At 41.2% G+C, this 17227-nt stretch overlaps 1 protein-coding gene across 1 annotated transcript in view; it reads right to left on the bottom strand.

The window, feature by feature from the left end:
- The window catches only part of LOC128695629 (serine/threonine-protein kinase PLK2), a 122429-nt gene that overhangs the window by 11816 nt on the left and 93386 nt on the right, over positions 1–17227 (bottom strand). Inside the window, exons 3-7 of the mRNA XM_070093254.1 lie at positions 8948–9159; positions 5247–5342; positions 4342–4541; positions 3152–3372; positions 750–999 (exon numbers count right to left, since the gene is read on the bottom strand). Coding sequence (XP_069949355.1) covers positions 750–999; positions 3152–3372; positions 4342–4541; positions 5247–5342; positions 8948–9099 — 919 coding nt within the window. The 5' untranslated portion in view covers positions 9100–9159. The remainder of the gene's footprint in view (positions 1–749; positions 1000–3151; positions 3373–4341; positions 4542–5246; positions 5343–8947; positions 9160–17227) is intronic.

Raw genomic sequence — 17227 nt, 5'->3', positions numbered from 1 at the left:
CATTTCTGTTAATTTCAGCGAGGAAAATTGATCTAATATATGAGCAAACTGAGTTACGAGCTGGGTCGTGGAATGAATTATACTCGCAAGTCAAGGTATCACTGTAGTTTTTAATTGAAATAAATATGTAAATATTCTTGGGAAAATCAAAATCAGATGCAGAATATTATGGCTCAGAGGGGCAACTCCAATTATGACAAGTGTGTATGGTAATATAGGTTCAGGTTCAAAACACACATGTTAGAAAAGAATTCATTACCATTACAATTGAAGTGACCTAATCCACAGTAATGCACCCTCATACCATGCAATGATGCAGAGCCCTGCATCCCCTGCTACAAGAAAAATGGAGCCTGGCCTGCAAACCTATCCCATATACTGCACTTACCTTTACTTTTAACACAACAAATGTAAAAAAGTATGTGAGGGCCCAGCTTATACAGCAGGTTAGGTCCTGGGCTATCGCTGTTAAGCAAAAATCAATGTAAAGTGAAGAAGCCTTTTTTCACATGTTTATACTATCAAATATTAAGTGAGAAACAGAGCTAGGTCTAAAAAATCCATATACAGTACACACATTACTTACCTTAAAATATTTTAGTACTTAGCTTATAGTGAGTGGTGAACATATTTATCATAGGTAATTTGAATAAATGAAGAATGGGTATAACTGAAAACCACTGTATTAGCAAATTGCTGCACAGCAAAGCCCTCCTTAACAGGCATGCAGAATTTGTTTGGAAACTTACCATCTGGCATATTGTCAAGACAGGCAGCCAAAAGATTGTAAAGTGTGCCTGAGGTGATGTCTCTCTTCTTACCCACTGGGTTTCCAGTAGAAGCCTTATTGTCCGTAGTACAAATGACAGAGGACAATTTCTGACGTAGACAAGATGACAAGGTTCCTCCAGAGTCTTTCTTCCGATTTTCCTCCTTTGAGTTTCCAGTGGTTGGCCTACTATTTGGGGGACTTCCCAGACCACCATCTAAAATGGAGATCTGCAAAAACATGCAACCTTTAAGTTTACATCATACAACTACTTGCATCACATTTACTCTGCCACGTATAAAATAGCATGTTATTAAAAAATCCTGGATGTCTGGAAAGATAAATAAAGTAGGAAAATTTACATTTGAATAAAATATGCACCATTATTTAGGTAGTAGGCTGGTAAACAGCAACCACCCAGGGAGGTACTACCATTCTGCCAAGTGAGTGTACAACGAAAGCTTGTAATTGTTTAACATGGTAGGATTGCTGGTGTCCTTTTTTCTGTCTCGTAAACATGCAAGATTTCAGGTACGTCTTGCTACTTCTACTTACACTTAGGTCACACTACACATACATATACAAGCATATATATACACACCCCTCTGGGTTTTCTATTTTCTTTCTAGTTCTTGTTCTTGTTTATTTCCGCTTATCTCCGTGGGGAAGTGGAACAGAATTCTTCCTCCGTAAGCCCTGCGTGTTGTAAGAGGCGACTAAAATGCCGGGGGCAAGGGGCTAGTAACCCCTTCTCCTGTATAAATTACTAAATTTAAAGAGAGAAACTTTCGTTTTTCTTTTTGGGCCACCCTGCCTTGGTGGGATATGGCTGGTTTTTTTAAAAAAAAAAAAAAAAAAAAAAAGGGCACCATTTTTTTTTTAAATATCAGTGTTTACAGTGGCTTGGGTGCCCCCAATGCTTACTGCCAGGACGGTACAGTCAGGCATTATGACCTGTAACGAGTTTGAATGTCAGTAGATGTACACATGATGAGCACAACAGATTTCTGAAGCACCTGATGTGTAGCATCTACCTTGGCCTGCCTTCTAAGACCTACCCAGTGACCCCCTCTGACTCTCTTCCACCAAAGTAGGGTGACCTAACAAAGAAAACATTTTCAGTGTCACTCATTCCATCACTGTCTTGCCAGAAGGGTGCCAACATCTTGGTTCAGATGCCCATCCAAAATGCAATATCCCCATCCCTCCTTCGAGGTGCAGACACTGTACTTCCCACCTCCAGGACAAGTCCAGTTAACCAGTTTTCATGAACCCTTCATGTTACTGTGTTCATACTCCAACATGTCAAACCTTAAAAACCACTTGCCTCCACTCACTCTTATTTAATAAGCTCACACAAGCCCAATGGATGCCCAACTTCCCCATCCTCATGCAGTTCTATATATCATTAAGGCCTTTCTTATATTATATAGCTCAGTTATGGTCTCCATTCTACAGAACAGATACAAATGCATTGGAGCACATACAGAAAAGGATGACAAAATCCACTGTATAAGGAATCTTTCGTATGAAGATAGATTGAGGACCTTGAACCTTCACTCTCGTGATACACAGAGAAAGAGGGAAGACATGATTCAAATATATAAATGAATGATGAGCATAATTATACATAAAGGCAATACAAATAGGGCATCAAGGATATCTAACCAAGAAACAAGTGAAAGGAGTGGATTCAAATTGGTTAAATTTAGATTTAGAAGGGACTGGTTTGGCAATAGTCAACGAGTGAACAATTTGTCAGGTAGTCACTAAAGCTACAGCATTAGGTAGCTTTAAAAATAGTTTAGACAATATAAGCAATAAGGGATGAATTTGAATGGGGCCTGTGGAGCACAAGTTAACAAGGTTATTGAAGCTTAAATTTAGGGTAGTTTTAAAAATAGGTTGGATAGATAACTGAGTGAGAGGAGGAAATTTTTGAGAGGGAACCTTCCAAGTATGGGTCTGCTGCAGCATTCCTCCTTTCTCATGTTCATATGTTCTTATGCCAAGTGAATTGCAGCATTACTTGCATGTCAGATTATTAAGGAGTCGAGACCTCTTTGCAGCACCAACTTGGGCCTATACCTGATTAATAAAGTATCTGAACACATATCACTCATGCTCAGCTGAATATCCAGAGAAGGGAGAGGATGGCTACAGCTCTTTGAATTAAGAACAATTTATCATGTCAAGACACCTGCCTCTCACCATTAAAGTGAGAATATTCTATACCTGGAGAGGTTAGGTTAGATATAAAATATGTACTTAATATTAACAATGTAGCTGATAAGCTCAATAGTAACATGAAACATGACATTATATTCATGAGAATTGGTTATTTTCTTTTTCTTAAATCAGTATTTCCTGCATGCTACAAACCTTGTCTGGTTGAGGTTTCTGGTTAGGGATGCGTAGGGTTGAGACTGAGGTAGTAATCTTCTTAATATCTTGGGTGAGAGGATGATGAGACTGTGACTGGGGAAGCAATGGCGGGTGTTGTAGTTGTTGCTCTGGCATTGACACAGACTTCCCAATAACTTCTAAACCGAACTTTGGCACCTGGGTACAGGCAGAGGCAGGTAGAGACCGTGGCACTACACCTGGAAAGATAATACTATTACTAGACCTGTAGAATAATACTCAGCTCAGATTTAAGTGCCAGAGAAAAATGAATATAGTGATAAATGACCCATATGAATTTAGGACCTGATGGTGAAAAAAGTATGTTAATAATGATACTTTTCGATATGAAAATAACCCCATACTATTTCCGCATTTGATGTAGCCACTGATTTTGAATAAAAATACACTGTTGTATATATTTAGTAAATGTATAAAAAATTCCCTCATTTATGTGCTGTATGTACATTTTCTCTAACTAAATTTGGAGATTTACAAAACTGCCAAAAACAGTGTACAAGACACAGGACAACATGCACTTTAATGTAATTATACAAGATAAAAAATAAATACTGTCTAGCAAAAAAGTGTATCACTTGTCAGCACTGCAAAACAAACCACACTTAATCAATAAAGAGAAAGTATTATATACAGCCTCTCCTCACTTAGTGACATACTTGTTTACCAACAACTTGGACTTACGATGGGCGCTCTGATCAGTATGCATACCTAAATAATGTATATTAGAGCTGTTTATTACAGTATATAGTAGACTACTGTATAAACATTTAAAAATTTACTAAAAATTTTATAAATGGTGCAAAGGTGACATTAAAACAATATCAAAGATGGTTGACACAAACCCACTACCATTTTATGTTCCTTAGTGACGAATTCGTATACTGACATGGTCTTAGGAATGGAACTCGTCGTTAAGTGAGGAGAGGCTGTATAGTATTTGGGCCTCATACTGTGGCCCTCTTCAGCAGACTTCAAAAGGACGACTTCAAAAGGACTATCTGATCCAGATATACACTGTGCTCATCATATCTTGTTTTACTGTCACCCATGCAAGTTCAGTTGCTGAAACTATTTGTATAACAGTTATGCCTTCAGCCACTAACAAAAAAATTGTATAAACCAAGTAACATGTGACATGCGCCACACACCTGTGGTGAAAAATTCATGATTGAGGACCTGGTCCAGCCTCGGACGTGCATTGGGGTCAGGATGGAGGAAGCGTCTGATGAGGTGCCTGGCCGGCTCGCTGATCAGTGGTGGAATGACATATTTATTTGTGGTGATTCTAGAGTAGGTTTCCTTCAAGGTGTCAGTTTCAAATGGTGGCTGACCCACAAGAAGAGCATACCTAGGGAGGATTCAAGAATTTAATCTTCTTTCATAATGAAAGGTTGGTTCCACAGGTATTAAATATATAGCAACCAATCATACGTGTTAAATATATAGCAGTTTGCATGATATATAAATATTAGCTTATCATATGGAGTAAACATACAAGGTTATAATGGTCTTAATTCAACAGCCTTTCTCGGATCAAACCTGATTACCTCCCATTTTTCTGGAGCAGTATGACCCCTACAGGTTTAGCTCTTCCCCATGGAGAGAGAGAGAGAGAGAGAGAGATTAACATTTCTTCTCTTCATTGACCATTCAATGGGGTCATGCTGATACTAGTGGACTGTTGATCTAAGGAACTAGAGCCACCCTCTTCCTCCTCGGATCAAACATGATTACAGTATGGTCAGCTTTCTTACAATCTTACTGTGTGATTTGTTGCTAATGTGATGGAGAAAGTGATTCCAAAATTGAACAAAATACTGTGAAGGCCTTTAAACATGCTATTTAATTCTGTATGTACTGTACCTTTCAATCACATTTACAAAAAAAAAAAATACACTGTGTATAGATGAATTTCAAAAGGGAGCTGACTGCATGTAGATGAGCTTTATGAGACAGCTGACTATTTCCCTTTCCTTGGGTGCAGTAAGACCCCTACAGGTTTAGCGCCTTCCCAACAACATTGCCATAATATCAGCCATGGATAAGTACTTACATGATACAGCCCATGGCCCATATATCAGCATCATAAGAATGACCCAACTTGTTCAACACTTCTGGTGCTATGTAATTCGGTGTTCCACATATTGTTCTGCAAGAAGAAAAATCACGAATATATATAACAATTACTGAAGTCCTAGGCTTCACCTCAAACATTAATAATGAATACACAATACACTCATTTATTCTGTATATTACTGTAGATTATATACATATATATATATACATATATATATATACATATATATATATACATATATATATATACATATATATATATATACATATATATATATACATATATATATATACATATATATATATACATATATATATATACATATATATATATACATATATATATATACATATATATATATACATATATATATATACATATATATATATACATATATATATATACATATATATATATACATATATATATATACATATATATATATACATATATATATATACATATATATATATACATATATATATATACATATATATATATACATATATATATATACATATATATATATACATATATATATATGTATATAGATATATATATATATATATATATATATATATATGAAAGTTTTTTTAAATTTAGTAATTTATACAGGAGAAGGGGTTACTAGCCCCTTGCTCCCGTTATTTTAGTCGCCTCTTACAACATGCATGGCTTGCGGAGTAAGTATTCTGTTCCACTTCCCCATGGAGATAAGAGGAAATAAACAAGAACTAGAAGAATACCCAGAGGGGTATGTATATATATGCTTGTACATGTATGTGTAGTGTGACCTAAGTGCAAGTAGAAGTAGCAAGACGTACCTGAAATCTTGCATGTTTATGAGAGACAAAAGACACCAGCAATCCTACCATCATGTAAAACAAATACAGGTTTTCGTTGTACACTCACTTGGCAGGACGGTAGTACCTCCCTGGGTGGTTGCTGTTTACCAACCTACTATCTAGGGGGGGGAAAGAAAGATAGAGAGATAGATATATAGAAAGATAGATATATAGAGAGATAGATATATAGAGAGATAGATATATAGAGAGATAGATATATAGAGAGATAGATATATAGAGAGATAGATATATAGAGAGATAGATATATAGAGAGATAGATATATAGAGAGATAGATATATAGAGAGAGATATATATAGAGAGAGATATATAGAGAGAGAGATATATAGAGAGATAGATATATAGAGAGATAGATATATAGAGAGATAGATATATAGAGAGATAGATATATAGATAGATAGATATATAGAGAGATAGATATATAGATAGATAGATATATAGAGAGAGATATATAGATAGATAGATATATAGAGAGAGATAAACACTGATCTCTGGCTGAAGGAGACTCGAACCTACGAACCTTAGGACAAGGTACGCAGTGCTTTACCAATCTAACCACACTGGACAATACCTTGGCGTGTAGCATGCGCTACACGTTTGATCCAAGGCAGCCAGCTTTCAAGGAGAAGGCTTACAGCTTTTCATCTCATTCCCTGCATGCATCAGCCTTACTAGAGATTTTAACAATGCAAGGAATTCGCAAGAGCAGGCGAAATACACACAAACACTGATCTCTGGCTGTAGGAGACTCGAACCTACGCTTGCTCTTGCGAATTCCTTGCATTGTTAAAATCTCTAGTAAGGCTGATGCATGCAGGGAATGAGATGAAAAGCTGTAAGCCTTCTCCCTGAAAGCTGGCTGCCTTGGATCAAACGTATAGCGCAAGCTACACGCCAAGGTATTGTCCAGTGTGGGTAGATTGGTAAAGCACTGCATACCTTGTCCTAAGGTTCGTAGGTTCGAGTCTCCTTCAGCCAGAGATACACAGTGTTTGTGTATATTTCGCCTGCTCTTGCGAATTCTTTGCACACGTACGTACGTGTGTGTGCGTGTGTGCGTGTGTGCGTGTGTGCGTGTGCGTGTGCGTGTGCGTGTGTGTGTGTGTGTGTGTGTGTGTGTGTGTGTGTGTGTGTGTGTGTGTGTGTGTGTGTGCGCGCGCGCGCGCGCACACATACATTTTCAATCCAGTACATTAGAGCAATTAATCGATACAGTTAAATTCATGAGACAGTGACTGCGAGTCCGGCTAATTTTTCAGTTAATCCCCTGAGATCAAAAGGTTTAAATCCAATCTAATAGCTCATATAATAAAACTATTAGCTGACATCAACCAAATCTTCAAATGGGCCACTCAAAATAATGTGAAGTTCAACGAGGAGAAATTTCAACTACTCAGATACGGAAAACTTGAGGAAATGAAAAATGTATCAGGGTATACAAGTTCTAACCATACAATAGAGCGAAAAAAGAACTGTGAAGGACCTGGGAGTGATAATGTCAGAGGCTCTCGCCTTCAAAGACCACAACAATATATCTACCTCATCTGCTAGGAAAATGACAGGATGGATAATGAGAACCCTCAAAACTAGGGACGCCAAGCCCATGATGATCCTCTTCTCTCTAAGCTGGAATACTGCTGTACACTAATGGCCCCCTTCAAGGCTGGAGGCACTGCAGACCTGGAGAGCGCACAACGAACTTTCACGGCACACAAAAGTACGATAGGCACCTAAATTACTGGGAACGATTGAAGGTCCTTGATCAGTATTCCCTGGAACGCAGGCGAGGGAGATGATAATATACACTTGGAAGGTCCTGGAGGGATTTGTACCAAACCTGCACACGAAAATCACTCCCTATGAAAGCAAAAGACTCGGCAGCAGATGTAACATTTCCCCGATGAAAAGCAGGGGCGCCATGAGTACACTGAGACAACACAATAAGTGTCTGGGGCCCAAGACTGTTCAACTGCCTTCCAGCATACATAAGGGGGATTACCAATAGACCCCTGGCTGCCTTTAAGAAGGCACTGGAGAGGCACCTAAAGGCTGTGGATCGTACGTCAGTTTGCGTGCGGCCAGCAGTAACAGCCTGGTTGATCAGACCCTGATCCACCATGAGGCCTTGTGCTCTGACCGAGCCGCGGGGGCGTTGACCCCCCGAAACCCTCTCCAGGTAACTGAACTGAGGCAAAAAAGGACCTAGGGTCTTGCCCAGGCGAGAACAAATACTACCATCACATTCTCCTAGAGAGAAGATATTAGCTAACTTATGTAAAGTAACCATTATAGGCTACGACTCCCCAAAATATTCGCTCTCACATTCCCGATGAGAGAGGAGAGTTTAAGGCTAACTAAAATTTGGTAGAGACTAGTATACCTAGGGAGGAGCAGAGTCATACTACAACATATAGAACACATAGTAACTGAAATAGTGAAGAAACATCGCGATATCCGTGGTTAAGAGCAGCCTGGTATTAAGACATGTGGAGCTGAACACAAACCTAGGCTGGCAGGACTGAATACCTCGTACCTACATCATTACTTGTTTGTGTACCTGTCTGAAGCAAGTGAGAAGTGTCACAATTAAAGATAAACTGTTGTACATTCGTTTTTTATCTATTTGTCGGTCAGGTACTGACCAGCCGGGCTGTGGCTCATACATCTGCGTGCGGCCGGCATTAACAGCCTGGTTGATCAGTCCCCCGATCTACCGTGAGGCCTGGTCAAGGACCGGGCCACGGGGACGTTAACCCCATGAACACCCTCCATGTATACTGTATACCACTAGTATGATTGATCCTGGTACTCACACATTCCTGTTGTCGTCGACGCGGGTAGCGAGGCCAAAGTCTCCTATCTTCATCAGCATATCTTCAGTGAGGAACATGTTGCCCAGTTTGAGGTCCCTGTGTATAACTTGCTGCTGGTGCACGTACGCTACACCTTCCGCCAGTTGACGCATGTAGTAGCGCACCTCAGGCTCCGTCAGCGTGCGACGGTGCTTCAACACGTGCACCAAACTCTGCCAGGAAGGAGAAAAGATAATTAAGTGCAAAATCTTTTCAAGGGTCATCGGTGTGACGATTGTCTACCAGAGGAAGGAATAAGTTGCTGCTTGAGTTATAAAAACCCTGTAACCTTTCAGGTCATTCAGCGCTGCTAACCTAAAAGTTAAATACACCCCAAATACACTCAAGTCAAAACTATAATAGAAAAAACAAACTATTCAAACAATAAGTACACAACAAAATGTTTTAACTAGTCAAAATAACCCACATCAATTAAAAATAGAACATGCTAGAACTTGCCCGGGATCCTAGTCACTAATGGTTGTGTCTAGAGAAATATTCCAGTTTCAAAGTATAACCATGAGCATCATTTATCCACATGCTGTATAGCCCTTGTGGCTTAGCGCTTCTTTTTGATTATAATAATAATAATCATTTATCCACACGTATAGTATTCAATAATGAAGACATCGTTGGTTTCCTGACGTTCTCCATCAAGCATGTTTTCCGTTACCTGGCAGTCTTTACACACATACCGTCACATCTGCTTAGGCTTTTTTTTTGTTGTTGTTTAGGGCGAAAGAATTAGTTTGGGTAAATTTATTTTACCCTCACCTATAAAAGAGTAGATATCAGCGGAAAGGAATGACCTGGGAGATAGCATTACACCAAACCTACTGAGGGAAGGGCACATCAACCGTATGACTTAGGGAACCTTCAGTAACCTCAACACTGAATGTTTTCGGACTGTACACAACTTAGACCCATCTTGGAATATACCAGCACGTATTCCCCGTCTGAGTAAGCATGTTGGAAGACTGGAAAGGTTTGTAAGACGAAAGGAATTGGACCTGATCTCCCTAGAAAAGAGGAGACATTATGATGACGTATAAAATATTCTGGAGGGATTCATAAGGCGAACAAAGACAGACTTTTCACAATGCGACGGTACATGGATAGCAAAAAATTACAGAAGAGTTATAAAGATGTAAGTAAGAACTTTTTCAGTCTCTGGGTAATAGTAAAGTGGAATGACCTGGATATGGAAAAGGAGGCGAACTCTATACCTTGTTTTAAGAGTAGATATGACAGGGCTCAATAGGCCAGACACTATTAATACAGGTCTATGAAGTTTTGAGAGGCGGGGCCAGTAGCAGAGACTGTACGCCAGCAAAAATAAATTTTGTTTCGATGCCATGACCGCAACACGGGGAGGCTAAATCCACAGAAGAACAGCTTTCACACCTTACTGCACACTGCCAAAATATCCTTCCTCCATGTTACGAAGTCATCCCGCCAATCATGAATTTAAAGCTAACCCCTACTAACTCACACTTACAAACACGTATTCTTCAACACAACATTAAACAGATCGCCATTTCTGCACCCCTCTTCCTTCCACGTTACCAGAGTCCCGAGGGGACAATGTAAGACAGGGGGATAAGGTAATAGAGGAAGAGTAAGAGGGAAAGCAAGGTGGAGGAGGGGCAGGAGGTAGACGGGAGCCACAACAGTACATTAGAGCAATATTTTCGTGTTTATTTTCAATAATTCTTCCCTACCAAATCCCTTAATCTACATTACCTTCCCGCCTTGACGTCCCTTACCCATGTGTATTTCAGCGCTGATTATTAGTTTTTAATTGTAAATTGAGCCACATCTTCAATAAAATCAGCATCCGAGAGCATTTATTTCCTTAATCCTTTTAAGTCGAGTGTTTCAGTTGGTAAGTACCACCTTAGGTTTCCTTGGCATCCTCAAGAAATTCTCTCTACTTTTCTCAAGATGCCGATTTCCTCTGCTGTTCAGTTCATTATTTACTGAAACATGGTTCGTGCAAACCGTGGAGTTAACAGGAGAGCTTGATGATAGGAAGGCCGGGCGTGGCCGAACAGATGGTCGACGGATACTTGGCCGATAGACATTTCACCGACGGACATTTAGCCGAACGAACATTTCACCAAACGGAAAATTAGGTTAGGTGAAATGTCCGTCGGTCAAATGTCCGTCGGTCAAATGTCCGTCGGTCAAATGTCCGTCGGTCAAATGTCCGTCGGTCAAATGTCCGTCGGTCAAATGTCCGTCGGTCAAATGTCCGTCGGTCAAATGTCCGTCGGTCAAATGTCCGTCGGTCAAATGTCCGTCGGTCAAATGTCCGTCGGTCAAATGTCCGGGAGCCAGGCTGGGTGACAAGAGCCAGGCAAACTTGTGTATAACCAGACACCTTCACCCTATTAGGCTGCCGCCTGCACACTCACTATGCCATCACTCACGCAAAACACTACCAGCCCCACACCTCAAACATCCTGGAAGCTACTACACTGAGCAAGTGTCAGTGTGTACACAACACCTTACTTGAGAGCAACTCCCACCACAGCAATGCTACTTCACGCCCTCCCACCCATGATGCATTTCTCTAGGCAATGGTCAGGCGGGAGAACATTGTTAGGGGACAGCGAGGGGAAGTGTGAACAGTGGTATAGCCTGAGACCTGCAACTAGCACTCGCATCCCCTCGTTGTTCACACAAACTATTCCTGTTATGGCAGTGTTATTTATGTTGTTGATCGCTCATAGCTCTGGCACCGTGAATCCTTCCAGTGGTCCTTACCTAGATGTGTGGTGGTGGTACCTGATAGGGACGGGATTAAGACAGCACAAGGACACCCAACGCTTGCAAAGACATACCAACAAGGACGGACGCACCTCTGCAAACAGTGGTACTCTCATAACCACTACACTGTACCTCGCCCGACAGCCACGCTAAATCCGCAACATTTTTCTCTCTCGCTTCTGACTCCCAACTAATAAATCATAGGAAGCGGCCGGGAGGAGAAAAATGAAGGGAAGGGGGATGTAGGAGGAGACCAAAAGAGGCGGCGGCTAAGGATACGGAAAGAGTCGGGAGGACAAATTCGAATTGTGACGAGACCCTTAAAGAAGTAATGTGGGTAACTGGGCTCGAGTCTCCAGCTCACGAACCAGCCACTGTAGGAGACCAAGAGACGAAACGGGAGACTTTCGACTATGAGAGACTTGGTAGTAGTAGTACCACCACCACACTGAGAAAGCTGCTAGCCACACTTCTGCTTTAGATCTTTATTGTAAGTTGCTAGCTACTAGTAAGTTTAGCACTTAGCTTAAGACTGTAGTTTGCACCTATGTATAGTTTACAGAGCCTGGTCAGTTATCATTTCCACTTTCTAGGCTGAACTTGAGATGGCTGGTGTTCGGAGTGGATATTTGACTGACACTAATTACTTAATATGTCAGTCAGGTAAGGCTCTTTCTCGACACAGACAACCAGGAGGAAACTAAAGACATTTTCGGCTTTCCGGGAGACTGAAATATCACCACCAAACACTCAAAACAAACAAACACACACACACACACACACACACACACACACACACACACACACACACACAGACAAAGACAGGATGTTCCAGAGACTGGACACAGCAACAAGGGGACACGGTTGGAAGCTGAAGACACAGATGAATCACAGGGATGTTAGGAAGTATTTCTTCAGCCACAGTAGTCACGAAGTGGAATAGTTTGGGAAGAGATGTAATGGAGGCAGGATCCATACATAGCTTTAAGCAGAAGTACGATAAAGCTCATGGTTCAGGGAGAGTGACCTAGTGGCGACCAGTGAAGAGGCGGGGCCAGGAGCTTGGACTCGCCCCTGCAACCTCAACTAGGTGAATACAACTAGGCGAGTACACACAACTATCAATCAATTCAGACTGTCACTACTGGAAGGGAAGATTTAACGTTTCCACTGTTACAGAAATTTCTTGTACTTATTTCTTGTATTTATTTACAAGCAGTTAAAATACACATGTACAGACGACTCTTATACAGGAATCACAATCAAAATTTAAGGACGTCCTTTCATACCAATCCTCGTATGAAAAGCGCCACTAATTCCCTTTATCCCAGTGAAGTGCTCTGTAAAAGAACCAAAAAATTTTAAATACCTTCCCCTCCCCTTGGATCAAACTCGATTGCCTCCCATTCCCAACACGCTGTATAACCCTCACACAGGTTTACCTTTCCCCCCATGAATAAGATTAATCTCACCAATAATCTCACTAACAGACAATTTAACTCCGCATGTTGCACAATACCGGGTGTTAAAATTAAGAGTAAAATTCCAAAACTACACGGGATTAGATATAGTAACCTTCGTACATCAGTGTTTAGAATTTAGAATTAAACCACAATAATCTAAACATTACCCTGGTGACATCTTTTGAAGTGTACGTACGATTACTTAATGTCACTAAGTCACCATTCCTGAGTCATTATGTACATGAATGGTCTACAGTACCGACAAGGTGAAAATAAACATGTGCAACATTTGGGTATCTTTATTGTAGGCGTTTCGCCCATCAAGTGACTATCAATACAAATTCAAAAACATGACTAGAAGACAGTAGAACTATACAGCTCTGTCTTCCATTTATGTCCTTGAAGTTTTGATATAGTCACTGGATGGTGAAGCGTCTACAATAAAGATACCCAGATGTTGCACACGTGACCAATTTTTATCAAGAGTTATTGTAACTGTTGAAAACGAATTTAATATGTTTGATATTGTATCAGCGTGAGGACGTAGAGTACCTCTCGCAACAGTACTAACTAGTTGGCGGCGGCGATGATAATGCGTCATCTATGTGTCCAGGAATATATATATGAGGAGTTATTTTATTTGCAAAACACTAGGACAGCTTTCATATTCAGCGCTTTAAACATATATCATTTCTACGATCATCAAACTGACACTGTCAACAACAACTTGGCACTGATGTCAACAATTCACTCTCACATTACACACATCACAATCAGAAAGCAGGTAAAACAATTTTTTTTTCACATTCCACAATCCATATCCAGTGTTAGTAAATTTAGACGAAAGGGGATATATCCCCATTATTTATGCCGAAACAGATAAGTAAAATTACAAATAGACCCCTGGCAACCTTCAAGAAAGAGCTGGACATATACCTAAAGTCAGTACCCGATCAGCCGGGCTGTGGTTCGTACGCTGGACTACGTGCGACCAGCAGTAACAACCCGGTGAATCAGGTTCTGATCCATCGGGAGGCCTTGTCAAGAACTGGGTCGCGGGGGTCTTGACCCCCCGGAACTCTCCAAGTAGGTAGGTTCTTAGTAAAGCTCCTTGTGGATAGAGCAGCACTCCTCGCTACCCCTAATTACAAACTACTCTCACCCAGTCATCCTCAAAACATCAAGATATGTTGTCAAATACAAATCTTCAAGGAGAAACTCAAGAAAAAAATGTCAGAAAAATTCCTAATTTCTCCTTTCATATCCATTCTGTCATCCCTCTCTTCGTTACCCTAATATATTGTAGATTGCTTAACCCTTCTCCTCTATCTCAGGCCCACCATTAAGATTCTCCCCTCGCTTCCTCCCTCCATCTTCCACCAGTCCCAGTTTCTCTTACATTTTTCTCCTCGACGCGTCGTTATATTCACATTTTTCCAACCTCCTTAACTCATCCTCCTCCCTCATTAGCCTCATTTTCTTCCTCCATTCATTACCATCTCTCATTGGCAGAATTTCTTTTCTCTTTTAAGAGAAAATTTCGACTGCACCAGAAAGCTCGGAGATGAGTTTGGTGTCTTAGCTCCCGTCCGCAGTGAGGGTAAGGGGAAAGGGAGGAAGAGAAGGAGCGGGAAGAAAGGGAGAAAGAGGGAAGGGGGAGGGAGGGAAGGAGGTATCTTAGTATATTTTACCGAGGTTCAAGCAGGTAAAAGAAAACTATTGCACCAACTAGGTACTACGAATTATCAAGGCAAAACTCTCGCAAGCCAAGGAGAAACACCTGCGAACAAGACCAAGACTGGGTCTTTCTTCCCAGCTCACCCCAACACAATCCCCAACAGCCACTACAATCATTAAACTACCACAACCACCCATCAAAGCCATTAAACTACAACAACCACCCAACTATCACAACCATTAAACTACCACAACCACCCACTTATCATAACCATCTTACTCCGTGCCACTCACCCCCCTAAGCATCAGCACCACCCCATAGCCCCAGCACTAACCTATATCACCGTGGCACCCTGGGTCCACAGACGTGGCACTAATAAGGCAGTATTATGACTGTTTAGTGTCATCGTTGCTGTCCACGTCCGGCTTAACTGCTGCATAATTCTGTCCAATTATTTACGATTTACTGAGATACAATGTTAAGGCGAGGTCAAGCAATCTTATTTGTGTCTCGACTGACCTCTAATCAAACTGAAAAAGGAAGTTGCTCGAGTCATGAAGAGCTTTGAAAAATAAGGTCATTCTGTGCTCTGGATTAAAAACTGAAGTAAATACTCTCACAATTTAAAATAACCAGCATCAATAAAACAAGCACTGACATCAAAATATTCCCCTCCCCAAATTTTTCGAGATCCCTGCAGGTATTCCGATTATACGAACCATGCCTTAACCCCCCCCCCCAAAAAAAAGGGCCCAAGCCATGGGCAAACAATTCAAATATGCTTGACAGTCAAGAACACACCCAGTCACAGGTGAAGGATCACCTGTAAGCATGTTATTGTAGGTCAAGTGTTCACTCCTATTCCTCAATCTACAGAGAATCTACTCTCAATTCATGCTGAAAGAGGGCCAAACACCCACGTCATGTTGAACACTGCATAAACTGTTGCTAGTCTGTGCATCCCACTGGGCCCACTACTACCCATGGACATATTGATGCACGTGGCTCACTGAGTTACCCAGAGCACAGGCATATCCTGGGCACCAACGTTAATTCATATTGAACCAAGCTTTCTAGATGGAGAGAAGGCACCCCTTTGGAGAGGAATAAGGAAAGATGCCACCTTTTGTGGCATCTTTTCCCACCCACAACTTCTGTAGTAGGAAAGACAGCCACGTTCTGTGATAAAGATGGCCACTTCCTGGACGAGAAATAATGCTTACCTTCGCTCGGGAGGAAGGTAATGCACACTGACCATTACCACTAGTGCCACACACTTGTAAAGTCGAACACTGCGGCTCTTCCCATCATGTAACATTCTTACTGAATAGAGTATCTGCACACTGCTCCTACCATGTATCTTGCATACTAGGATTATTCCACACCGCAGGTGTCCCCGCCACGTAACTCTCGTAGTAGCTGCACATTGCAAATATTCCTAATGTATCACACTCTTACAGATGAGGGTAACTGCACACTGCGACTATTCTCACTATGGACCACTCGTATACAATAAATTAACATCACACTGTGGGTATTTCCACAATGTACGTATCATACAGAACAGGATAGTTCCGCACATGTTTGTACCATGTATCTCACATACTACAACCATATCTAATATTGTTCAGTAAAAACACAACACCTTGCTCTATTTGCGCTGGAAGCCTCTCCTTCCCTTCTCTCAAAACAACCCCTCGTCTTTCTCCCCTCGTCCATCTACGCCCCACACTCCATCATTAACACAAACAGACGCCACACAAGCCCGAGAGAGCTGTATACACGCTATCTTCCCCTTGGGCTATACAGGCAGGATGCTCCCCTCGCGCTACCATTGACAACCCCCTTCCCCCTTCCTCAGGTAAGGTTTGTGTAAACGTACCCTCATTTACCCCCCTGAGAAACTGTTCTAAACATTCACCAACATCTCCTCTCCCCCATCCCCTGCTCCTCTTGGAAGTCTAGTTATTCTCTTCTCACTGTTTGACAGTATTTTTTTTGTGCACACACCTTTCCCGAAGAAAAGCAGATGCAGCTGCCACTGCACTACCACCACCACCATTACCATCACACAAGGACCCCACTGGAAACAAGTCACTGGTTTTTTTAGGGTTATCCTGGTGGATTAGTTACACTATATATAATAATTATACTTATGTGCGCCTGTGCCTAAATAAACTTATATCACCACCACTATCAGCATTATCAGTATCAATACTATCTGGGGCACCACCACCACCATCCACTGATTGGTTATCAGCTATTTATCAATCTTCAGCCGCTTCCTCCTGCACCCCCTTCCCTACACACTGAACACAAGTAGCTAAT

This window comes from Cherax quadricarinatus, chromosome 42, assembly GCF_038502225.1.
Source record: "Cherax quadricarinatus isolate ZL_2023a chromosome 42, ASM3850222v1, whole genome shotgun sequence".
NCBI classification, from domain to species: Eukaryota; Metazoa; Arthropoda; class Malacostraca; order Decapoda; family Parastacidae; genus Cherax; species Cherax quadricarinatus.
The sequence above is the reverse complement of the archived record's forward strand: the minus strand, read 5'-3'. Positions and strand labels throughout refer to the sequence as shown.